The sequence below is a fragment of the Melanerpes formicivorus genome, unplaced genomic scaffold (genome assembly GCF_026170545.1).
Source record: "Melanerpes formicivorus ecotype bairdi unplaced genomic scaffold, bMelFor1.0.p_v2 SCAF_8, whole genome shotgun sequence".
Taxonomy (NCBI): Eukaryota; Metazoa; Chordata; class Aves; order Piciformes; family Picidae; genus Melanerpes; species Melanerpes formicivorus.
The window spans coordinates 28,295,942-28,311,327 of record NW_027142360.1 but is presented as its reverse complement, the minus strand read 5'-3'; the positions used below and the strand labels follow the sequence as shown (position 1 = coordinate 28,311,327).

Below are 15,386 nucleotides of genomic sequence, written 5' to 3'. Positions count from 1 at the left end.
TCAGAAATAGTTTTTCTCCTTCTGTGCAGGGACCTGAGGAGTTATTTTCGGCAGCCCAGTTCAGAGTGATTGCAGAGCAGAGCAGATGCCAGATGGGCTTGGTTTTCAGTGTACCTGTTAGGGCTGTAAAGGGGTTTGCCAACGTGCCTCTGTGTGATGCACAGCTTTGCAAGCAAGCTTTGCTCACAGCCAGCACACATCTGTTTGTTTCATGCACAGGGAACAACGTTATGAGGACCATCCACGGTGTAGGAGAGATGATGACCCAAATGGTGCTGAGCAGAGGATCTGTGTTTCCCATCAGTACCCCAGATGTACAGCCAAGCCTTCACCCAAGCAAGCAAGCCAGCACCTCAGACAGTGAAGATGTGATTGTGATGGACACCAAACTGAAAATCATTGAGATCTTGCAGGTAGCAATGGTTGGTGGATGTCACAGCACAGCCATTTCATGGCGCTTTGCTTATCCACAGGGGCCAGTTCTGTTACCTGCCTGCTTACTGTTCCCTGGGCTGGTTGTGAAAACAGCACTTTGCTGTGAGGAAGGATACTCCTCTGTGTGCACAACGGTCCAGCTGTGGCCCTCTCTGTCACACCTGCTTTGCTTCTGCAGGAGGAGATTCTGTAGACACTCTGCTGTTGTAACCTGTCCTGCCAGCTGAATCTCTAAGGTTTTTTGGATAGTGTCTGTTTCCAGTCTCAGGAGCCCTCCTCTCACGCCAGGGTAGCTTGCTTGACTCTTCTGCTACAGCAGTTTGATGAAGGGCAGAAGTGACCTAGACCCACAGAATGACAGAAGGGTGGGGGTTGGGAGGGACCTCTGTGGTGGGCAACCTCTGAAGATCATCCAGTCCAACCTCCACTGCTAGAGCAGGGTCACCCAAGCATTGCATGCTCTTGGAGTTCGTATCAGGTTTGTGCCATGAAGAAAGAAATCACAGGGGACTGATGACTGTAATGGATTCTAGTTCCATAGTGGACACATTTACTTGAAATAATTGACCTACTAATCAAAATAATAACATCCCCCTGGATGACCCAGCACAGGAAAGTCCCAACTCCTCTTACCAGACAGCAGAGGAAAGCCTTGATCTAAAGCTGCCTTTTCCTTCCAGTTCATCCTCAGCGTGAGGCTGGACTACCGAATATCCTACCTGCTGTCCATCTACAAGAGGGAGTTTGGGGAAAGCAGTGGCACTGTGGACTGCTCTGCAGCATCCCCACCTGACACACCAGGGGCTGCCTCAGGTGGGTGTCACTGTTGTGTGGCAGTGCAGAGTGCTTCTGTGCAGGCTGCAGCAAACGGGGAGCTCGGTCAGCCCTGGAAGGTGCAGGCTGCCTGAAGCTGGAAAGCTGAAGTGGAGAAATGAAACTTCTCAGGAATCCCAGAAAGCCAGGAGTTTTACTGGCCTGGCCTTCTCCAGCACAAACAGGATTCCTGATCATTTACTCCTCCCAAAACACTGCACAGTGACAGAGGGGAGGGTAGATCATGAACAAGTGGTAGAGGATGGGTGAGGACAGATTGAAGTCAGGTGAATGTGGTGTGGGAATGGAGCTGCTTTCCTGGGAGCATTCCTCTGCACACAGAAGCACTCCACAGGCTGGCTGATGTCTGTGTGGCCACCTGCAAGAAGGGCAGAGGTGCTGTGTATCAGAGGGACAGCTAAGGTTTGCTGAAGCTATTCCAGAGCACAGTGCGGTGACTTATCTGGGTGATGATAAATCTTCTCAAATCCACCTGTCTGCTTTGTGGGGAGTGGCAGATCTAGCACAAAATGCACAAGTTTCATGCTCTGTGTCCTTTGTGGGTCAGGAGTGGGGGTTTGTGCAGCTCCAGGCACCATGAGGCCCTGGTTTGTCACTACATTTTGGGTGTTCTCAGTGATAGTAATGCACAAGCTAGCTCTGCTCCATGTCCTGGTTCTTCCCTCCTGCTCTTGCAGAGAGTGACTTTCACCTGGCTGAGGAATGAGTGGTTGGACCTTGGCTTGCTAATAGCTGCTTGAAAGGCAAGCAGAGCTCTGCTCTGCTGTGCTGATTAAACACTGAGCACTGCCTTGCTTTTGAAACTTGAATTTGTGTTTTTTTTTCCAGCAACTGTTCCTGACATAGATGAAATTGCAGCTCAGGCTGAAACCATGTTTGCTGGCAGGTACATGCTTTGAAGTTCTGCCTCTCTCTATATTTATCTGTTGGTTCACCTTTATATTTCTCATGGACAATCTCTGTTTGTTCTGTGCTTATGTTCACCTCCCTTTCTCTTCCTCACTTCCTACATGACCCACGCCTGGATGGAAAAGTGCCAGGAAAGACCTGGATTTCAAACAAGCAGACAGCCCTGTTGGTAGGGATCACTGAATCCTTCCAGCTGGAAAAGCCCTTTCAGATCATCCAGTCCAACCATTCTCTGACTCTACTGTTTTTGAGCTTAATTTATCTTAAATAAAATGTTAATAGCAGCTGAAGAGGGAAGGAGTGAAAAGGGCCAAATTAATCTCTGATGAAGTGTTGTTTCCTTGAATTGATTTGGATTGGGGATGAGCTTGGTACCATTTCTAGGAGGCATAAATGGGTTTTGTAGTGTGCATTTCAATCACAGTGCCTGACAGCTCCATACACACATGCATTTCCAGGTGCCTTCCAACCCCTAAGCCTGTGTGAACCTCCGATGTCCATTCTGCTACAAGGTTGCTGCAGCACCACAGGGCTGTGGGACTGAAGTACTTAGAAACTACGTGAAAGTGGTGTTCGGAGCTTCCGTCCTGCAGCATCCTTGACTTGGTTTTAGGAGCTGTGCCAAACGAGGATTGTGTGTGGAAGCACATTCATGTCAAAAGCCTCTTTGTACTTGATTTGATCCTTCTTTCCCATTTCTGTTGCAGGAAGGAGAAGAATGCAGTTCAGCTGGATGATGAAGGGGGCAGAACTTTCTTACGAGTCCTCATTCACCTCATCATGCATGACTACCCCCCTTTGCTCTCGGGAGCTCTGCACCTGCTGTTTAAGCACTTCAGCCAGAGGGCAGAAGTTCTGCAAGCATTCAAACAGGTATGGATGAGCAGTGTCATGGCAGGCAAAGGCTTCCCAGAGGCTGCTTTGCTTACCACAGTTGCTGTGTGTAGCATGGCAGTGTTCTTCCTTAGAGGTTTGTTTGTTTCCTTGGCTGAACACGTGTGCCAGTGTGTATGGCAGCTGTGCACCCAGAAAGGCTTCTCTCTGGCACTGCATCCATACAAGGAGGGTCTGTGGTGACAGATGGCTCACACCCATCTCCCAGCAAGGTGTGCTGTGGTGATCCCTCAGAGACACAGCTGTTGGCAGCCCATGTTCTGCAGTGTCAGCAGGAAGACATCCCAGCCTTTCAGGACTCCTGAGGCTAGGCATAGAGTTCTCTTGTTATTCATGTGGTGTTTCTGGTTTCAATTCATGTCTCTGCATTGTACTCTGCTGCCTGATACAGATATGGCCAAAGAACAGGAAGGCAGGAACAGAGCCAAGCCTGTTATCAGCTTGTTTTCTCTCTGCCTGATGCTGGTGCATGTGCAGGCTCCATGTGTCAGTGGATTAGGATGGGAAGAGCTGAGTGACAGAGACCTCTCAGTTATGTAACCTGGGGTAGCATATGCTGGTAAGAGCATCTGATGCTCACCTCAGGAGTTTGATTGCTGCTTGTCTCGTTGTTACATAAGATCTGGATGTTTCTCTTGTTTAAAAACAGTTGAGTGATAAAGACCTGGAAACCTTCGTTCAGTGGTGTTGCAGAGCAGCATCGTGGCCTCCCACCAGAGTGTTGGTGTTAGGCCATGCTGGGTGGCTGCACACCCAGTTGCTGTTCCCAGACAGGCATGGACTCAGTAGCTGAACATCTCTTTGTGAAGGGTGGAAAAGGTTCATTACTGAATAAACAAAAAAAGGCTGTAGAGAACGTGGGCTGTGAATGTCTCCGTGTTCTTGTCTGCCATGGGAAGAGGCAGAGATGTGGTTTAGCACCAGCCTTGGGAGAGTTAGGGAATGGCTGGACATAAGCCATGGTCTTTTCCAACCAAACCAGCTCTGTTACTCTTTGTGACTGTCACCTTTTACGTAAGTGTCATTTCTTAACAGTGCTCATGGCTGTGCTGCAGACTGTTGTTAGGGGTTTTGGAATATTACCTTCATTAATTGCCTTGGTAGAGCAAAGAGCATTGCAAAGATTGGAAATGTGTGGAGCATGCTAGATCAAGAACTGCAAGCAGCAGTGGAAAAACCCAGCAAATAATGTTAGCAGTACAAAAAAGTGAGGGTAATCTTAGTAAGAGGCAGCAGGTCAGATGGTGAGAGACGTTGTGAAGCCAGGAGTTGGTTGGTGAGCTGTATTCAAACACACTTTTCCCAGCTGGCCTAGCAGTGTTTCAGTCTGTTACTGTGCAGTGTGTGAGGTGATGCAGGTGAGCATCAACGCTGCAGCCACCTGACTTCTGCTGCCCTGATTCCTTCTCCTATCATCCTTTTGTTTTCTTGGAAGCACTGTGGCAGTGGGAGGACCTGTTTCCAACTGTTCTGCTTTCATACCACATAACTAACTGTGCTGGCTTGATACTATGAGGGTCCCAACTGGTGCACAGAGCTCAAGAGCTTGGAAAGCTGTGCCAGCGCAGGAGAAGTTTCACTGTGTACTGGAGCAGGAGAGATAATATGGAAATTGTAACTGTCCTGTTTGGGGCAGCTACAGCCTCCATCTCTGTTAAAGGTTCTTTTGATGAATGGGGACTGAAAAGGCTGCATGTAAGATGGTTCAGTTTCACAGAGAAGGTGACATAAACCCCTTGGGAAGGGCTCAGAATGGAAACTGTGAAGCAAATTCCCAGGCATAAGTGCTGGTGCTACTGCTGTAAGAGGTTTACACTGTTCTCTGTTTCCAGGTCCAGTTGCTGGTGTCTAATCAAGATGTTGATAACTACAAGCAAATCAAGGCTGATCTTGATCAGCTACGTCTGACTGTAGAAAAATCAGAACTGTGGGTTGAGAAGAGCAGCAGTTATGAGAGTGGAGAGGTGGGTGACAATCAAACCAAAGGGGGAGAAGAGCCAATAGAGGTGAGTTTAAAACCTTTGCTCTTAGCACTGCTTCAGGATTGACTGGTAGTTTAATGAACAGCTGCAAGTTGGTGGTCAGGTCAATCAAAGCAGCAAAGCAAGAACATGCAGTGTTCCAGCTGAGCTTCAGGAAGAGAGTAGGAAATGCAACATCTTTTATCAATGTATTCAATGTCCCAACTGCCTGCCTGTGTCACGGAGCTGCCTGCCTGGCTAGGTGCAAGGCACCGTGTTTGGCACAGCTTCATGGCCAGGGATGTGACCTAGGGAACACAAGCTGCCAGTTGTGCTGACTTGCTGGAAGAAAGGAGCAGACAGTATCTGTTCCTGCAGCTAAGGGAGAGGAGCACAGTCAAACATCACAAGGAACTGCACTGTCCACAAAACATAAGACTGACAGAAGGACCCTGGGGATTTCTGAGCCTTGCTATACCACATACATATCCTGCCATACATTGTGGTTTCAGAACTTGTAACTTGGATCTGGAACCATGGAAGCCTGATTATAAAATAAAAACTAAGAAAGTGAATTTTGGTTTTCAGTGACAGTTGAGGCCTTTAAGTAATTCCCCAACTCTAGTACAAGTCTATGAAAATGCAAGAGTTGCTTTGGCTGAGGTTTGCACCGTAACAGTAGATAGGTTTTCCCACCAATATTTAGTTCCACTTTTCCTTTTTCATCAGAGGAAAGGGGGAGAGGTGAACAACTGTGACTTCTGACACAGCACTTTCCTTATTCTGTTCCTTGGTGGCAAGAAACTGGGCAAGGAAGTCATGGGGGGAAACTTAGTAGGAAGCCAGTTGGAGATTGTGCAGCATTGTGAAGCCAATGCACTGAGGAGAAGAAACAGGATGTTTGCAGGTGTCTGTGGCACACACTTGGCCTTTCAGATGAGAAAGCAGATTTTAGGTGGCTTTATATGGCAGAAAATCCAATGCTTCAAGAGAGATTCCCTATTCCTTGGGACAGTGTAGGTCCTACTCTAACTCATCTGAATTTAGTGGTGTCAGCTCTGAGGAGGAGTCTGGACTTTGTGACCTTGGGTATGTGGGATTTCCTCAAGCGTAGCTCAAGTAGGAGAGAAAATGTTCCTTTCTGTATGTAGTGAATGGAAAAGGAAATGGGGAAGCAGGACATGGAATTGCTGCTGGATGTTCAGAGGGCTTTTTACCTCTTACACATTTTAAAGTGTAGAGAGGTCCTTTGCATCTCTACTGATAGCACCGATGGCAGAGAACCTCCATGAGGAGGGGAGAAAGCGATGTGCTAGGAACAGAAGCATCTCTGAGCAGGGTGTTGTCAGTGTTCTGCTCCTGTGAGGCAGCCCTGTGCCTGCAGGGATTAGTAGTGCAGGACACCATCTCTAGCAGATCGAGAGAGTCTTCTCTCAGAACAATTGCCTGCAATCTGCACAACTGCTTGCAGCATCTGGTGGTGATTCCCTCAGAGCTGTGCCAGGTTACAGTAGCTCAGAATCTTTCCAGTATTTTTTCCACTGTTACATTAATCTTTTACACTCAGGAAGTGTAAAAGTCTTACCTGGCAAAGCCACTTTAGATAGTGAATATTCTCTTTGAGATCTTCAGTCGACCATGGAGGTGAGCTGAGGGCCAGAACTTGCACTATGAGAAGCAGGTGGCTATCTTCAAGCAGATAAACATCCCTGTGAGATCTCCTGCTTTCTTGGCATGGATGCTGGCTGTTCAGCAGTGAGCTGGATCAACCTCTAGGTCTTTAGGGAATATGCTTCATTTGCAGTCATGTGACTCCAGAAATGGAATTTATAGAAAAAAAGGCCATGTTCTTCTAGATAAAATATCCAGAGTTCTCCAGAGGGAAACCAACAAGTCTTACAGCCATGCAGGATCATCTTGACAGGAAAGAGTGCCTGGAGTTAGGTCAGACCTAAATTAGACACCATACAGGATAAAGAAGAGATGGGAAAATTGGTCTGGCATACCTGAGCCTTGCTTGAGAAGGGAGAAGCAGATGAAGCCTGTTTGTTTGGGTATCTCTAGCAAGGGAGTTACGAGACTCTTTCTGTGCCACTGCCCATGGAGAGTGTGGTGTTTCTTCTCATGTCTCTGGAGAATGCATTGGTGGTGTAGCACCAGCAGTGGATCTGAGGAGAAGTAGTCTTAGTGGAAGGACTCTCAGCTGAGGCTGGAATGCAGTGGCATGTCTGGAGCTTCTCATCTTCACCATCCACCTGGAAAGGTCAGAGAGGATTCAATGGGTATAAACCTTCAGCACCCTGAAGCATGTGGTGTTCCCTTGCTCCCCTCCTTAGCTGGTCTGTGGCACCTTGCTTTTGCTCTGGAAATGTTTAAACAGACACCTCCTTGATGGTTTGAGAAGGTGAACTGGAACTTCTGAGAGGACCCCTTATGCCCCTGGGTAAGGAAATGCAGCCTGAGGAGGGCAAAACTGTGCCAGCATGGCACTGACTCGCGCCTTGCACAGCTGAGGTGAGGCAGACCATTTCAGCAGCAGGAGCAGCGTGGGCTGAATGCTGCAATCTGGGCATCCATGTATTTTTTTGTTTTGGACATCCAGAAAACACTGTTCCCTGAAGGTGGGGTGGTGAGGTGAAAACCTTTCTCCTTGTCATCTCCGTGACTCCTGCCCCCTATGGAAGTGTCTGACCTGGAGCATAATGAGGCAAGACATGCAGCTGAGTGCCTCTGGTCTGCCGGTGGTGTGATTACCTCTTGATGACCACATCCCTGGCATACTCTATGGATTCAGTAAAGAAGGCTTTGCTTTGTTAAGAGAAGGGATAGATTCAGCAGTTTAATGCTGATCAGCACTTACAAGACATATGGTTCATGTGGATTATAAAACTACTTTGATTGGGGAAGAATGCTGATAGAAGTAACAGGTAAATTAATCTTGGTTAACCCACAGTCCCAGAACAAAAGAGAGAGGTTAGTTATAGCAAAGAGCCTGAAATATCTTCCAAAGTATTGATTCCAGCAGCCAGAGGGAAGGCAGCGTGCATGCTAACAGCCTGCACAAGGAAACAGCCTCTGCTGTTGCTCCGATCACTGCTGAGCAGCGGTGCCGACGCTCTCACAAACAGCTCCTGTGGCCAAGCTGCTCCACTGGGTTTTCAGGCCAGATGGAATTTGCAGAGCTTCTCTTCTCCATCAGCTAGCAAAGTTCAGAGAGGTTTCAGGAGGCACAAATGTTCAGACTGGCCTGCGCTTGGTGCTTTAGCGCAGTCCGCTGAACCTGCCCTGTGCAAGAGCACAATGGCACCCAGAGCACACCTGTCTGCTTCTTTTTCACACTGGTGTGCATCCTTGTGCTTACACTGTGAGGCATCTCCAGGTCTGCTGCAGTTTTTCTATGTGCTTGATAATTTCAGTATCCAAAGCCCAGCCCTTCAATTCATTGTGTTTCCAGTCAAGAAAGCCTTACCCTAGCAGGCTGCAGAAGCAACCCAGCACTGTCAACATGTTTGTGTGGAATGTTCTCCCTTGTTTTGACTGAGATACCATGGAAAGGTGTGGAGGTGTGGCAGTTACACTTTATTCATCATGCCCAGCTGGGGCTTTCCATGGGCCAGGGCCCAGAGCATGCAGAGTCCAGACTGATGCAGCAGTTCAAAGGAAAGTTCCCATTTGTGTTTAAATCCTTTCCTGCATCATCCAGAGACAAGGACAGAAGTGTCCTCTGTGTGGGGGCGGAACATCTCTGTTGTCCTTGTGCTCCTTGTTGCTGTACAGCTGAGAACTCCACCTTACTTCTCTCAGCTACAGAGGTCACCTTAAGCTATTTCTCCAGACCTTTGAAATGTTCCCACGAACTGTGTCATCTTTCCAGCTGCATTAGAGATCTCTGGATCGAGTGTTGGCTGCTGGAGTTCACTTATGGTCCCTATGCTCATTGTATCTCAATTCTTGTCTGTGATCTAGGGACCTGGTCTCTTTTTGGGAGATCAGAGGCATGCAGACCTTGAGCAGTTGCCTCCAATCATGCTGGAAATGTGAAACAAAGGAAGGAGTTGAATGTGGCTGTTCAGACTCACTGGATGGCTGCACAAAGAACAAATGAGTCTCTGTTATCTGTGTTATGTCTGTTCCCTAAGATACAGTTCGTGTTCAGGCAATTGCAATAGATCTCCACCTGTTGTGTGTTCCTTGTTACAGGAGTCCAATATTCTGAGTCCTATACAGGATGGGATCAAAAAGCCACAGATAGACAGCAACAAAAGCAATAACTACAACATCGTGAAGGAGGTCGGTACGGCTGCCAGGGAGCCTGCCTGACGGGAGGGCTGGCTGGCTGAGTAGATGTAGTAATCACTTTGAAAGGAATGTTTGTGTGGCTCTGTGTGACAGCACTGGTTCCTTGCCTTCTTGCAGCTTTGTTTATTTGTTCATTTATTTATAGATTTTGATTCGACTCAGCAAACTTTGTGTTCAGAATAAAAAGTGTCGGAATCAACAGCAGCGACTGCTGAAAAATATGGGCGCCCACCTGGTGGTCTTGGACCTTCTGCAGATACCCTATGAAAAGGTTGGTCTCCTCGTTGCAGCAGTAAGGTGGATGGGCTCAATAAGGGGAAAGGCCTCCAGAGCCTCGGGAATCAGTGTGATGTGTTTTAACAGCTGAATTCGGTCAGCTCTGGCATGGGGTGAAGAAGCTGTGTGCCTAGGCATGCCCAGCTGACTTGGTTTGTGCTCCTGCAGAGTGATGAGAAGATGAACGAAGTCATGAGTCTGGCCCACACTTTCCTTCAGAATTTCTGTCGAGGAAATCCTCAGAATCAAGTTCTCCTCCACAAAAATCTCAACTTGTTCTTAACTCCCGGGGTAAGAAGTGCATTTCAGGGAGGGTGTTAGAACGGGCAGTAAATTGGGACTTGCTGACAGATGATTGTGCTGAATAAATGACTTAATTAAGCTATGCCTGCCCTGTCTTTTCTCCCTCACTGTCTTCCCTCTCCTGTCTTTTCTCCTTTATCATTGCTCTTTGTGTCATTGTTTTCGATGCTGCCATTTAAAAAGTAGGACACCTGGGTGTTCTCTTTGTTGTTAATGGATTTGTTCAAACCTGTTCTGCTGAGTTCTGGCTGGCCTTTTGCCTTTCTGACATTCTATCCGCGTGACCTAACTAGATCCCTGTACTCTTCTGGAGTTGCCAGCCCCTCTTTCCAAAGGTGGTCAGCTCTCCTTCTATTCCTGAGCCCCTGCAATAGCTCCCTGTTCAGCCAGGAAGGGCATATTCCCTGAGTCTTTGTTTTACAACACATGGGGACAGCCTGCCCATGTGTCTGTAAGGCTTCCTTCTTGAAGAAGTTTTCCTGGACCCCTTTGCCCTTCAGGACTGTCTCCCAAGGGAAACTCTTCACCAGTGTCCTGAACATTCTGAAGTCTGGCCTACAGAATTCCCTGGTAGAGGTTTTACTGACCCCACTCCTTGCTTTGCCAAGAGTCAGCTAACAGAAAGATATACTTGAGGAGCACAACAGGCCCTTGTGAGCCTGGTGTCCAAGGGACCAAACTAGAGCAAGTTTGAAGCCAGAGCACCAAGAATGCATCAAGTCTGGATGCTGGGTCCTCAGCAACATCCCCTTCTTGCTGCAGATCTGTTTCTCTGATACTGTGCTGCTCTCTGTAAGCAACATAGCCTTAGGTTCCCTCTGCAGTTACTGTGGCAGGAGATGGTCCCTCGCAGTGATCAGACTGCACATGATAACCTCTGCCTCCTGGAATCACAGAGTGAGCCAGAGGTAGCTACTCATCTTACTTGGCTGCCTCTCGGCAAATCTGCTGGCGAGTGGGATGAATGCGGTCTCCTTTGCCTTGTATACCAAAGTTCCTGCAGCGTGCTCTAGCAGCATAGTGTGTGCGTGTCTGTGCATATGTCTTCACCCTCCCCAGGGGCACAGATTTTGTCCATGCCCACTTCAGGACCACTTTGTACTCACAGGAAAGTGTGGAGAAATCCCATCATAAATGAAAGCTGTGCCCTAAGGTCACTGCTTAATTGCTGGGCTGCTGCACACTGGACTATCCCAACATGCCCTCCTCTAGTCTTGTCAATCTGTCAGTCTCAAACCATCTGCTCTTCTCAAAACACCTGCTCAGGGGAGACCTCATTACTCTCTAAAGCTCCCTGAAAGGAAGCTGGAGCCAGGTGGGTGTTGGTTTCTTCTCCCTGGTAACAAGTGACAGGAGGAGAGGAAATGGAGGGAGGTTTTGGTTGGACATTAGAAGAAACTTTTTGACTGAAAGGGTTCTCAGAGCCTGGCACAGGCCGCCCAGGGAGGTGGCTGAATGCCCATGCCTGGAGGTGGTTCAGAGAGACAGAGATGTGGTGCTGAGGGCCATGGGTTAGCCCCAGCCTTGGTACAGTTAGGGAATGGTTGGGCTGGGTGAGCTGAAAGGCCTTTTCCAGCCACTTTTTAATGTGTGTAGCTCCTGGAAGCTGAAACCATGCGGCACATCTTCACCAACAACTACCTGCTGTGCAACGAGCTGAGCGACAGAGTGGTGCAGCACTTCGTGCACTGCATCGAGACCCACGGCCGCCACGTGGAGTACCTGCGCTTCCTGCAGACCATCGTGAAGGCGGACGGCAAGTACGTGAAGAAGTGCCAGGACATGGTCATGACGGAGGTGAGCGAAGGGCTCGGGTGCCAGCCGCTCGCCTGCTGGCTGCTCGGCGCAGGAGGCTGCTCTTGGTGCCGCTGGGATGCACGACGTCAGCATGCCAGGGCTGGGTGGTATCACAAGTTAGGAATGTTAGCAGAGGTTTGGGGGAGTTTCATTTTGTAAGGCCATCTGCAGAACTGCTAGAGAGGAAGCAGGAGTGTTAGTGTGGTGCTGGGGAGATAGCTGTTTGTGGATAGTGTGGCATGGAAATAGCGGAGTTGCATAAACCTTCAGTTCCCTCTGCTGTAATTCAGGAGCCCATTTATGCAGCATTCTTGCCACGCTGTGCCATGGTTTTGACACGTAACAGACTCTCACCTCTATGGATTTGTCTAAATGGGGCTGCAGACTCTTGAGCCCTATAAAGCTGACAGAAAAATACCTTATTGGCTTCTCTACCTTTAGGATTTGATACACAGAGTGCATAAATGAAGTCCTCAGCTTGCATTTAACTGTAATTGTATTAACAGCTCGGTGAGATTAATAAGTGGGTAGAGTTGAATATGGTGAGAAGTTCAGATGGGATCCAAGTCCAGGGAACACTTTGCTCTGCTTTGCTGTATGCATTTGTTTGTTTTAGAGACATCTGCACAAAGAAAACACAGATAAAGCTCCAGTTGTGGTCTGAACAGAACTAAACCTTGCTGAAGTTTTGCTCCACAGCAACAAAGAATAAAAACTTCTAATTAAGAAAATAAAGCTTCAGCCTACATGGATAACCTTTAATGGAATCCACCTCAACCTTTTCAGTTTGATTGAAGTGTTTTAACATGCAGCGTCAATTACAAGTCTTTGATTTACATGATTCAAACAGTTCTTTTATCTTTGTGCTTTTACATTTCCCCCCCTTCCACCACAGCCTCTCGAAGGCTTTTACTTTCTCACCAAACAAACTGCTTAGACTTTTCTCGATTTAAATATTGTTACTGACCTACAAACAGCACAAATACAGTGTTACGTTTCTGAGCTGGCTACATGATGACAATTGAAGTGAACTCAGGTTTGACATCACGACTCCTGCAGGAATTTGCAGGGGGAAGGGAGTGCCTCTGAACGACAGGGGTAGGATGCTGCTCCTTTTCAAAAGCTGTAGGAGGTGACAGGCAAGTGAGAAAGGCAGCGGAATGGCAGTCCAGTGTGAAGGGCACAGTGTAGCCAAATGGTTGGGACTCGCAGGGAGTCAGGATAGTTTCTCAGCAGCCAGCTGAGATGTGCTTGGTGTCCTTCAACCAGGGGTGTAACTTTGTGCCGGAGGCTCGTTGGGTGCTGAGGGGTGCTGGTGTCTTGCAGCTTATCGCCGGGGGTGAGGACGTGCTGGTGTTCTACAACGACCGCGCCTCCTTCCCGCTGCTGCTGCAGATGATGTGCTCGGAGCGCGACCGCGCCGACGGCTGCGGGGCCCTGGCCTACCACATCACGCTGGTGGAGCTGCTGGCGGCCTGCACCGAGGGCAAGAATGTCTACACCGAGATCAAGTGCAACTCCCTCCTGCCCCTGGACGACATCGTCAGAGTGGTGACCCACGACGACTGCATTCCCGAGGTGAGGCCCTTGGGCCGCAGACCTGGCGTGCTCAGCAGCTCAGGAGAGGCTTTGCTGTTCCTAGCCTGCTGGCCAGTCAAATACAAGTGGGCAGCAGTGTGCCCTTGTGGTAAAGAATGCCAATGGCTGCCTGGGGTGCATCACGAGTAGTGTGGCCAGCAGAGTGAGGGAGGGTCTCCTGCCCCTCTACCCTGCTCTGCTGAGGCCTCCTCGGGAGTACAGTTCTTGTCCCAGGTCAGGAGGGACAAGGAAGTTCTGCAGAGTCTGACAGGCACGAAGATGCTGAGGGGACTGACAAGGAGAGGCTGGGAGCCCTGGGACTGTTTAGCCTAGAGGAGAGCAGCCCAAGAGGGGATCTGCTCAATGCTGATCAATAACTAAAGGGTGGAGGGCAGGAGGATGGAGTTGGGATCTTTCCATTTGTGCCCAGTGATAGGACAAGGGGCCACAGGCCCTCCACTTTCTCCAGTAGTTCCTTGTCTCTTCAGCTGGGGAGAATTTGTTGCTGTACTCCTCAACTCTTCAAAAGTGGACACATGGATGATTGCTGGGTTTATTGTGTGTTTGTGCTTAGAGGATCATTTTTATTGTTCAGTATTTTTGCAGACAGAAAACATCACATCAGTGATTGTTGCTGTTCCATTCCATATTGGTTGCTTTTACTGTTCCTGCAGGTGAAGATTGCCTACGTTAATTTTGTTAACCACTGTTATGTGGACACTGAAGTGGAAATGAAAGAGATCTATGCCAGTAACCATATCTGGAAGTTATTTGAGAACTTCCTCATTGATATGGCAAGGGTAAGCTTCATGAGACATTAAATATTCCAGCAGACTAATTGATATAGAATAGAATAGACCAGGTTGCAAGCTGATGGGCAACAGTTAGGACTGTAGGCACTGTTTCTGTGGACCCTGGGGAGATTTGTGCTGTCATTACTTGTTGAATTAAATTTCAAGTCAGAAGTTGAATTGCACACCTATTCCCTGATATTTTGGAGGCAGAAAATGAGGGAAGTCATAGGACTTGCAGAACCACGAGGAGAAGGCAGTGTGGCATAATGATTACTGCTTACATCATATGCCCTGTTCCAGGAGGTTACTGCTGCTTGGAAGAGCCTGATGCTGAGAGCAGCTAATGGAGTTGCGCTTCCTGCTTGAGAGGTGGAACAGTAGGATTTTGGTGGGTGGTGGACTGTGTTTGATCCTTGACGCTGCAAAGTCTTTTGGAGGTGTTCCAGACCTGTGTTGGTAGCACGTGCCTAGCTTTTCCCAGCCCACAGCCCCTTACAGAATCATTTTGGTTGGTAAAGACCATTAAGATCACTGAGTCCAGCCATCAACCTAGCACTGCTGGGGCAGATGCCTAATTAATCCTCTGAATTTCCAGGATAACAGCAAAAAGCAGTACAGAGGTGCTGTGGCCTGGCCTGCCCTTCAGCCAGCTCCCTGTGGGCAGCCCTTGCTGCCAGCCTATTGAGTGTATTTGCTCAGAATTGGTTTTCGGGGCCCAGGCAGAGCCCCTGTGTTACACTTGTTGAGAGGCAGTGGTGTTGTGGAGCTCTCGAGACAAGTTAGGTGGCTGTCAGCCTCACAAAAGGTGTTACAACAGCTTTCAGAGCAGTGAGGGAAAGAGCCCTTTGATCCTATGTGTCCCAGGGAGCTGCAAGGGATGCTTTGGCTGGGGGAAGGGGAAATGTTTTGCCTTTGCTCCAAGTGCCAGTCAGTGGAGGGCTTGTGAGCTCTTGCCGAGCAGCACTAGGGGGGCAGAGTGTTCTCCTCAAGGCAGGATCCCTTCCCTTTTCATAACAAGAAGCCAAAAAGGCATCTTATTTGTCACCCTCTGTGTATTGAGGAAGGAAGCAGTCCCCAGCTGTCTGTTCTTCAGCATGCTGCAGAGCAGGCGTGGGCCAGGCTGCTGCAGCAGGCCAGGCTGCCAAGGCAGGTGTGCTGTCAAAGACACCCTGGGCCTGCAGCTTCTGCCAGCTGCTGCTCCTGCAGGTCCTTGCAGCAGTGCACTAAGCAAAGGGCTGCTGCTGCAGGAAAGGCTTCTCTGTGCTGTGTGTGGCCCAGCCTGGGAGTCAGCGGCTGTAGTCTGAGC

General features: G+C 48.8%; 1 protein-coding gene across 6 annotated transcripts in view; it reads left to right on the top strand.

Moving 5' to 3' along the window:
* ITPR2 (inositol 1,4,5-trisphosphate receptor type 2) overlaps nucleotides 1-15,386 on the top strand; it is a 171,733-nt gene that overhangs the window by 74,291 nt on the left and 82,056 nt on the right. For all 6 annotated transcript variants that reach the window (XM_068142875.1, XM_068142874.1, XM_068142878.1 and 3 more), the window contains 11 exons: nucleotides 220-413; nucleotides 1,116-1,248; nucleotides 2,098-2,155; nucleotides 2,886-3,051; nucleotides 4,905-5,078; nucleotides 9,234-9,323; nucleotides 9,478-9,603; nucleotides 9,777-9,899; nucleotides 11,508-11,708; nucleotides 13,035-13,286; nucleotides 13,961-14,086. In XM_068142875.1, the coding sequence (XP_067998976.1) occupies nucleotides 220-413; nucleotides 1,116-1,248; nucleotides 2,098-2,155; nucleotides 2,886-3,051; nucleotides 4,905-5,078; nucleotides 9,234-9,323; nucleotides 9,478-9,603; nucleotides 9,777-9,899; nucleotides 11,508-11,708; nucleotides 13,035-13,286; nucleotides 13,961-14,086 (1,643 nt within the window). The remainder of the gene's footprint in view (nucleotides 1-219; nucleotides 414-1,115; nucleotides 1,249-2,097; nucleotides 2,156-2,885; nucleotides 3,052-4,904; nucleotides 5,079-9,233; nucleotides 9,324-9,477; nucleotides 9,604-9,776; nucleotides 9,900-11,507; nucleotides 11,709-13,034; nucleotides 13,287-13,960; nucleotides 14,087-15,386) is intronic.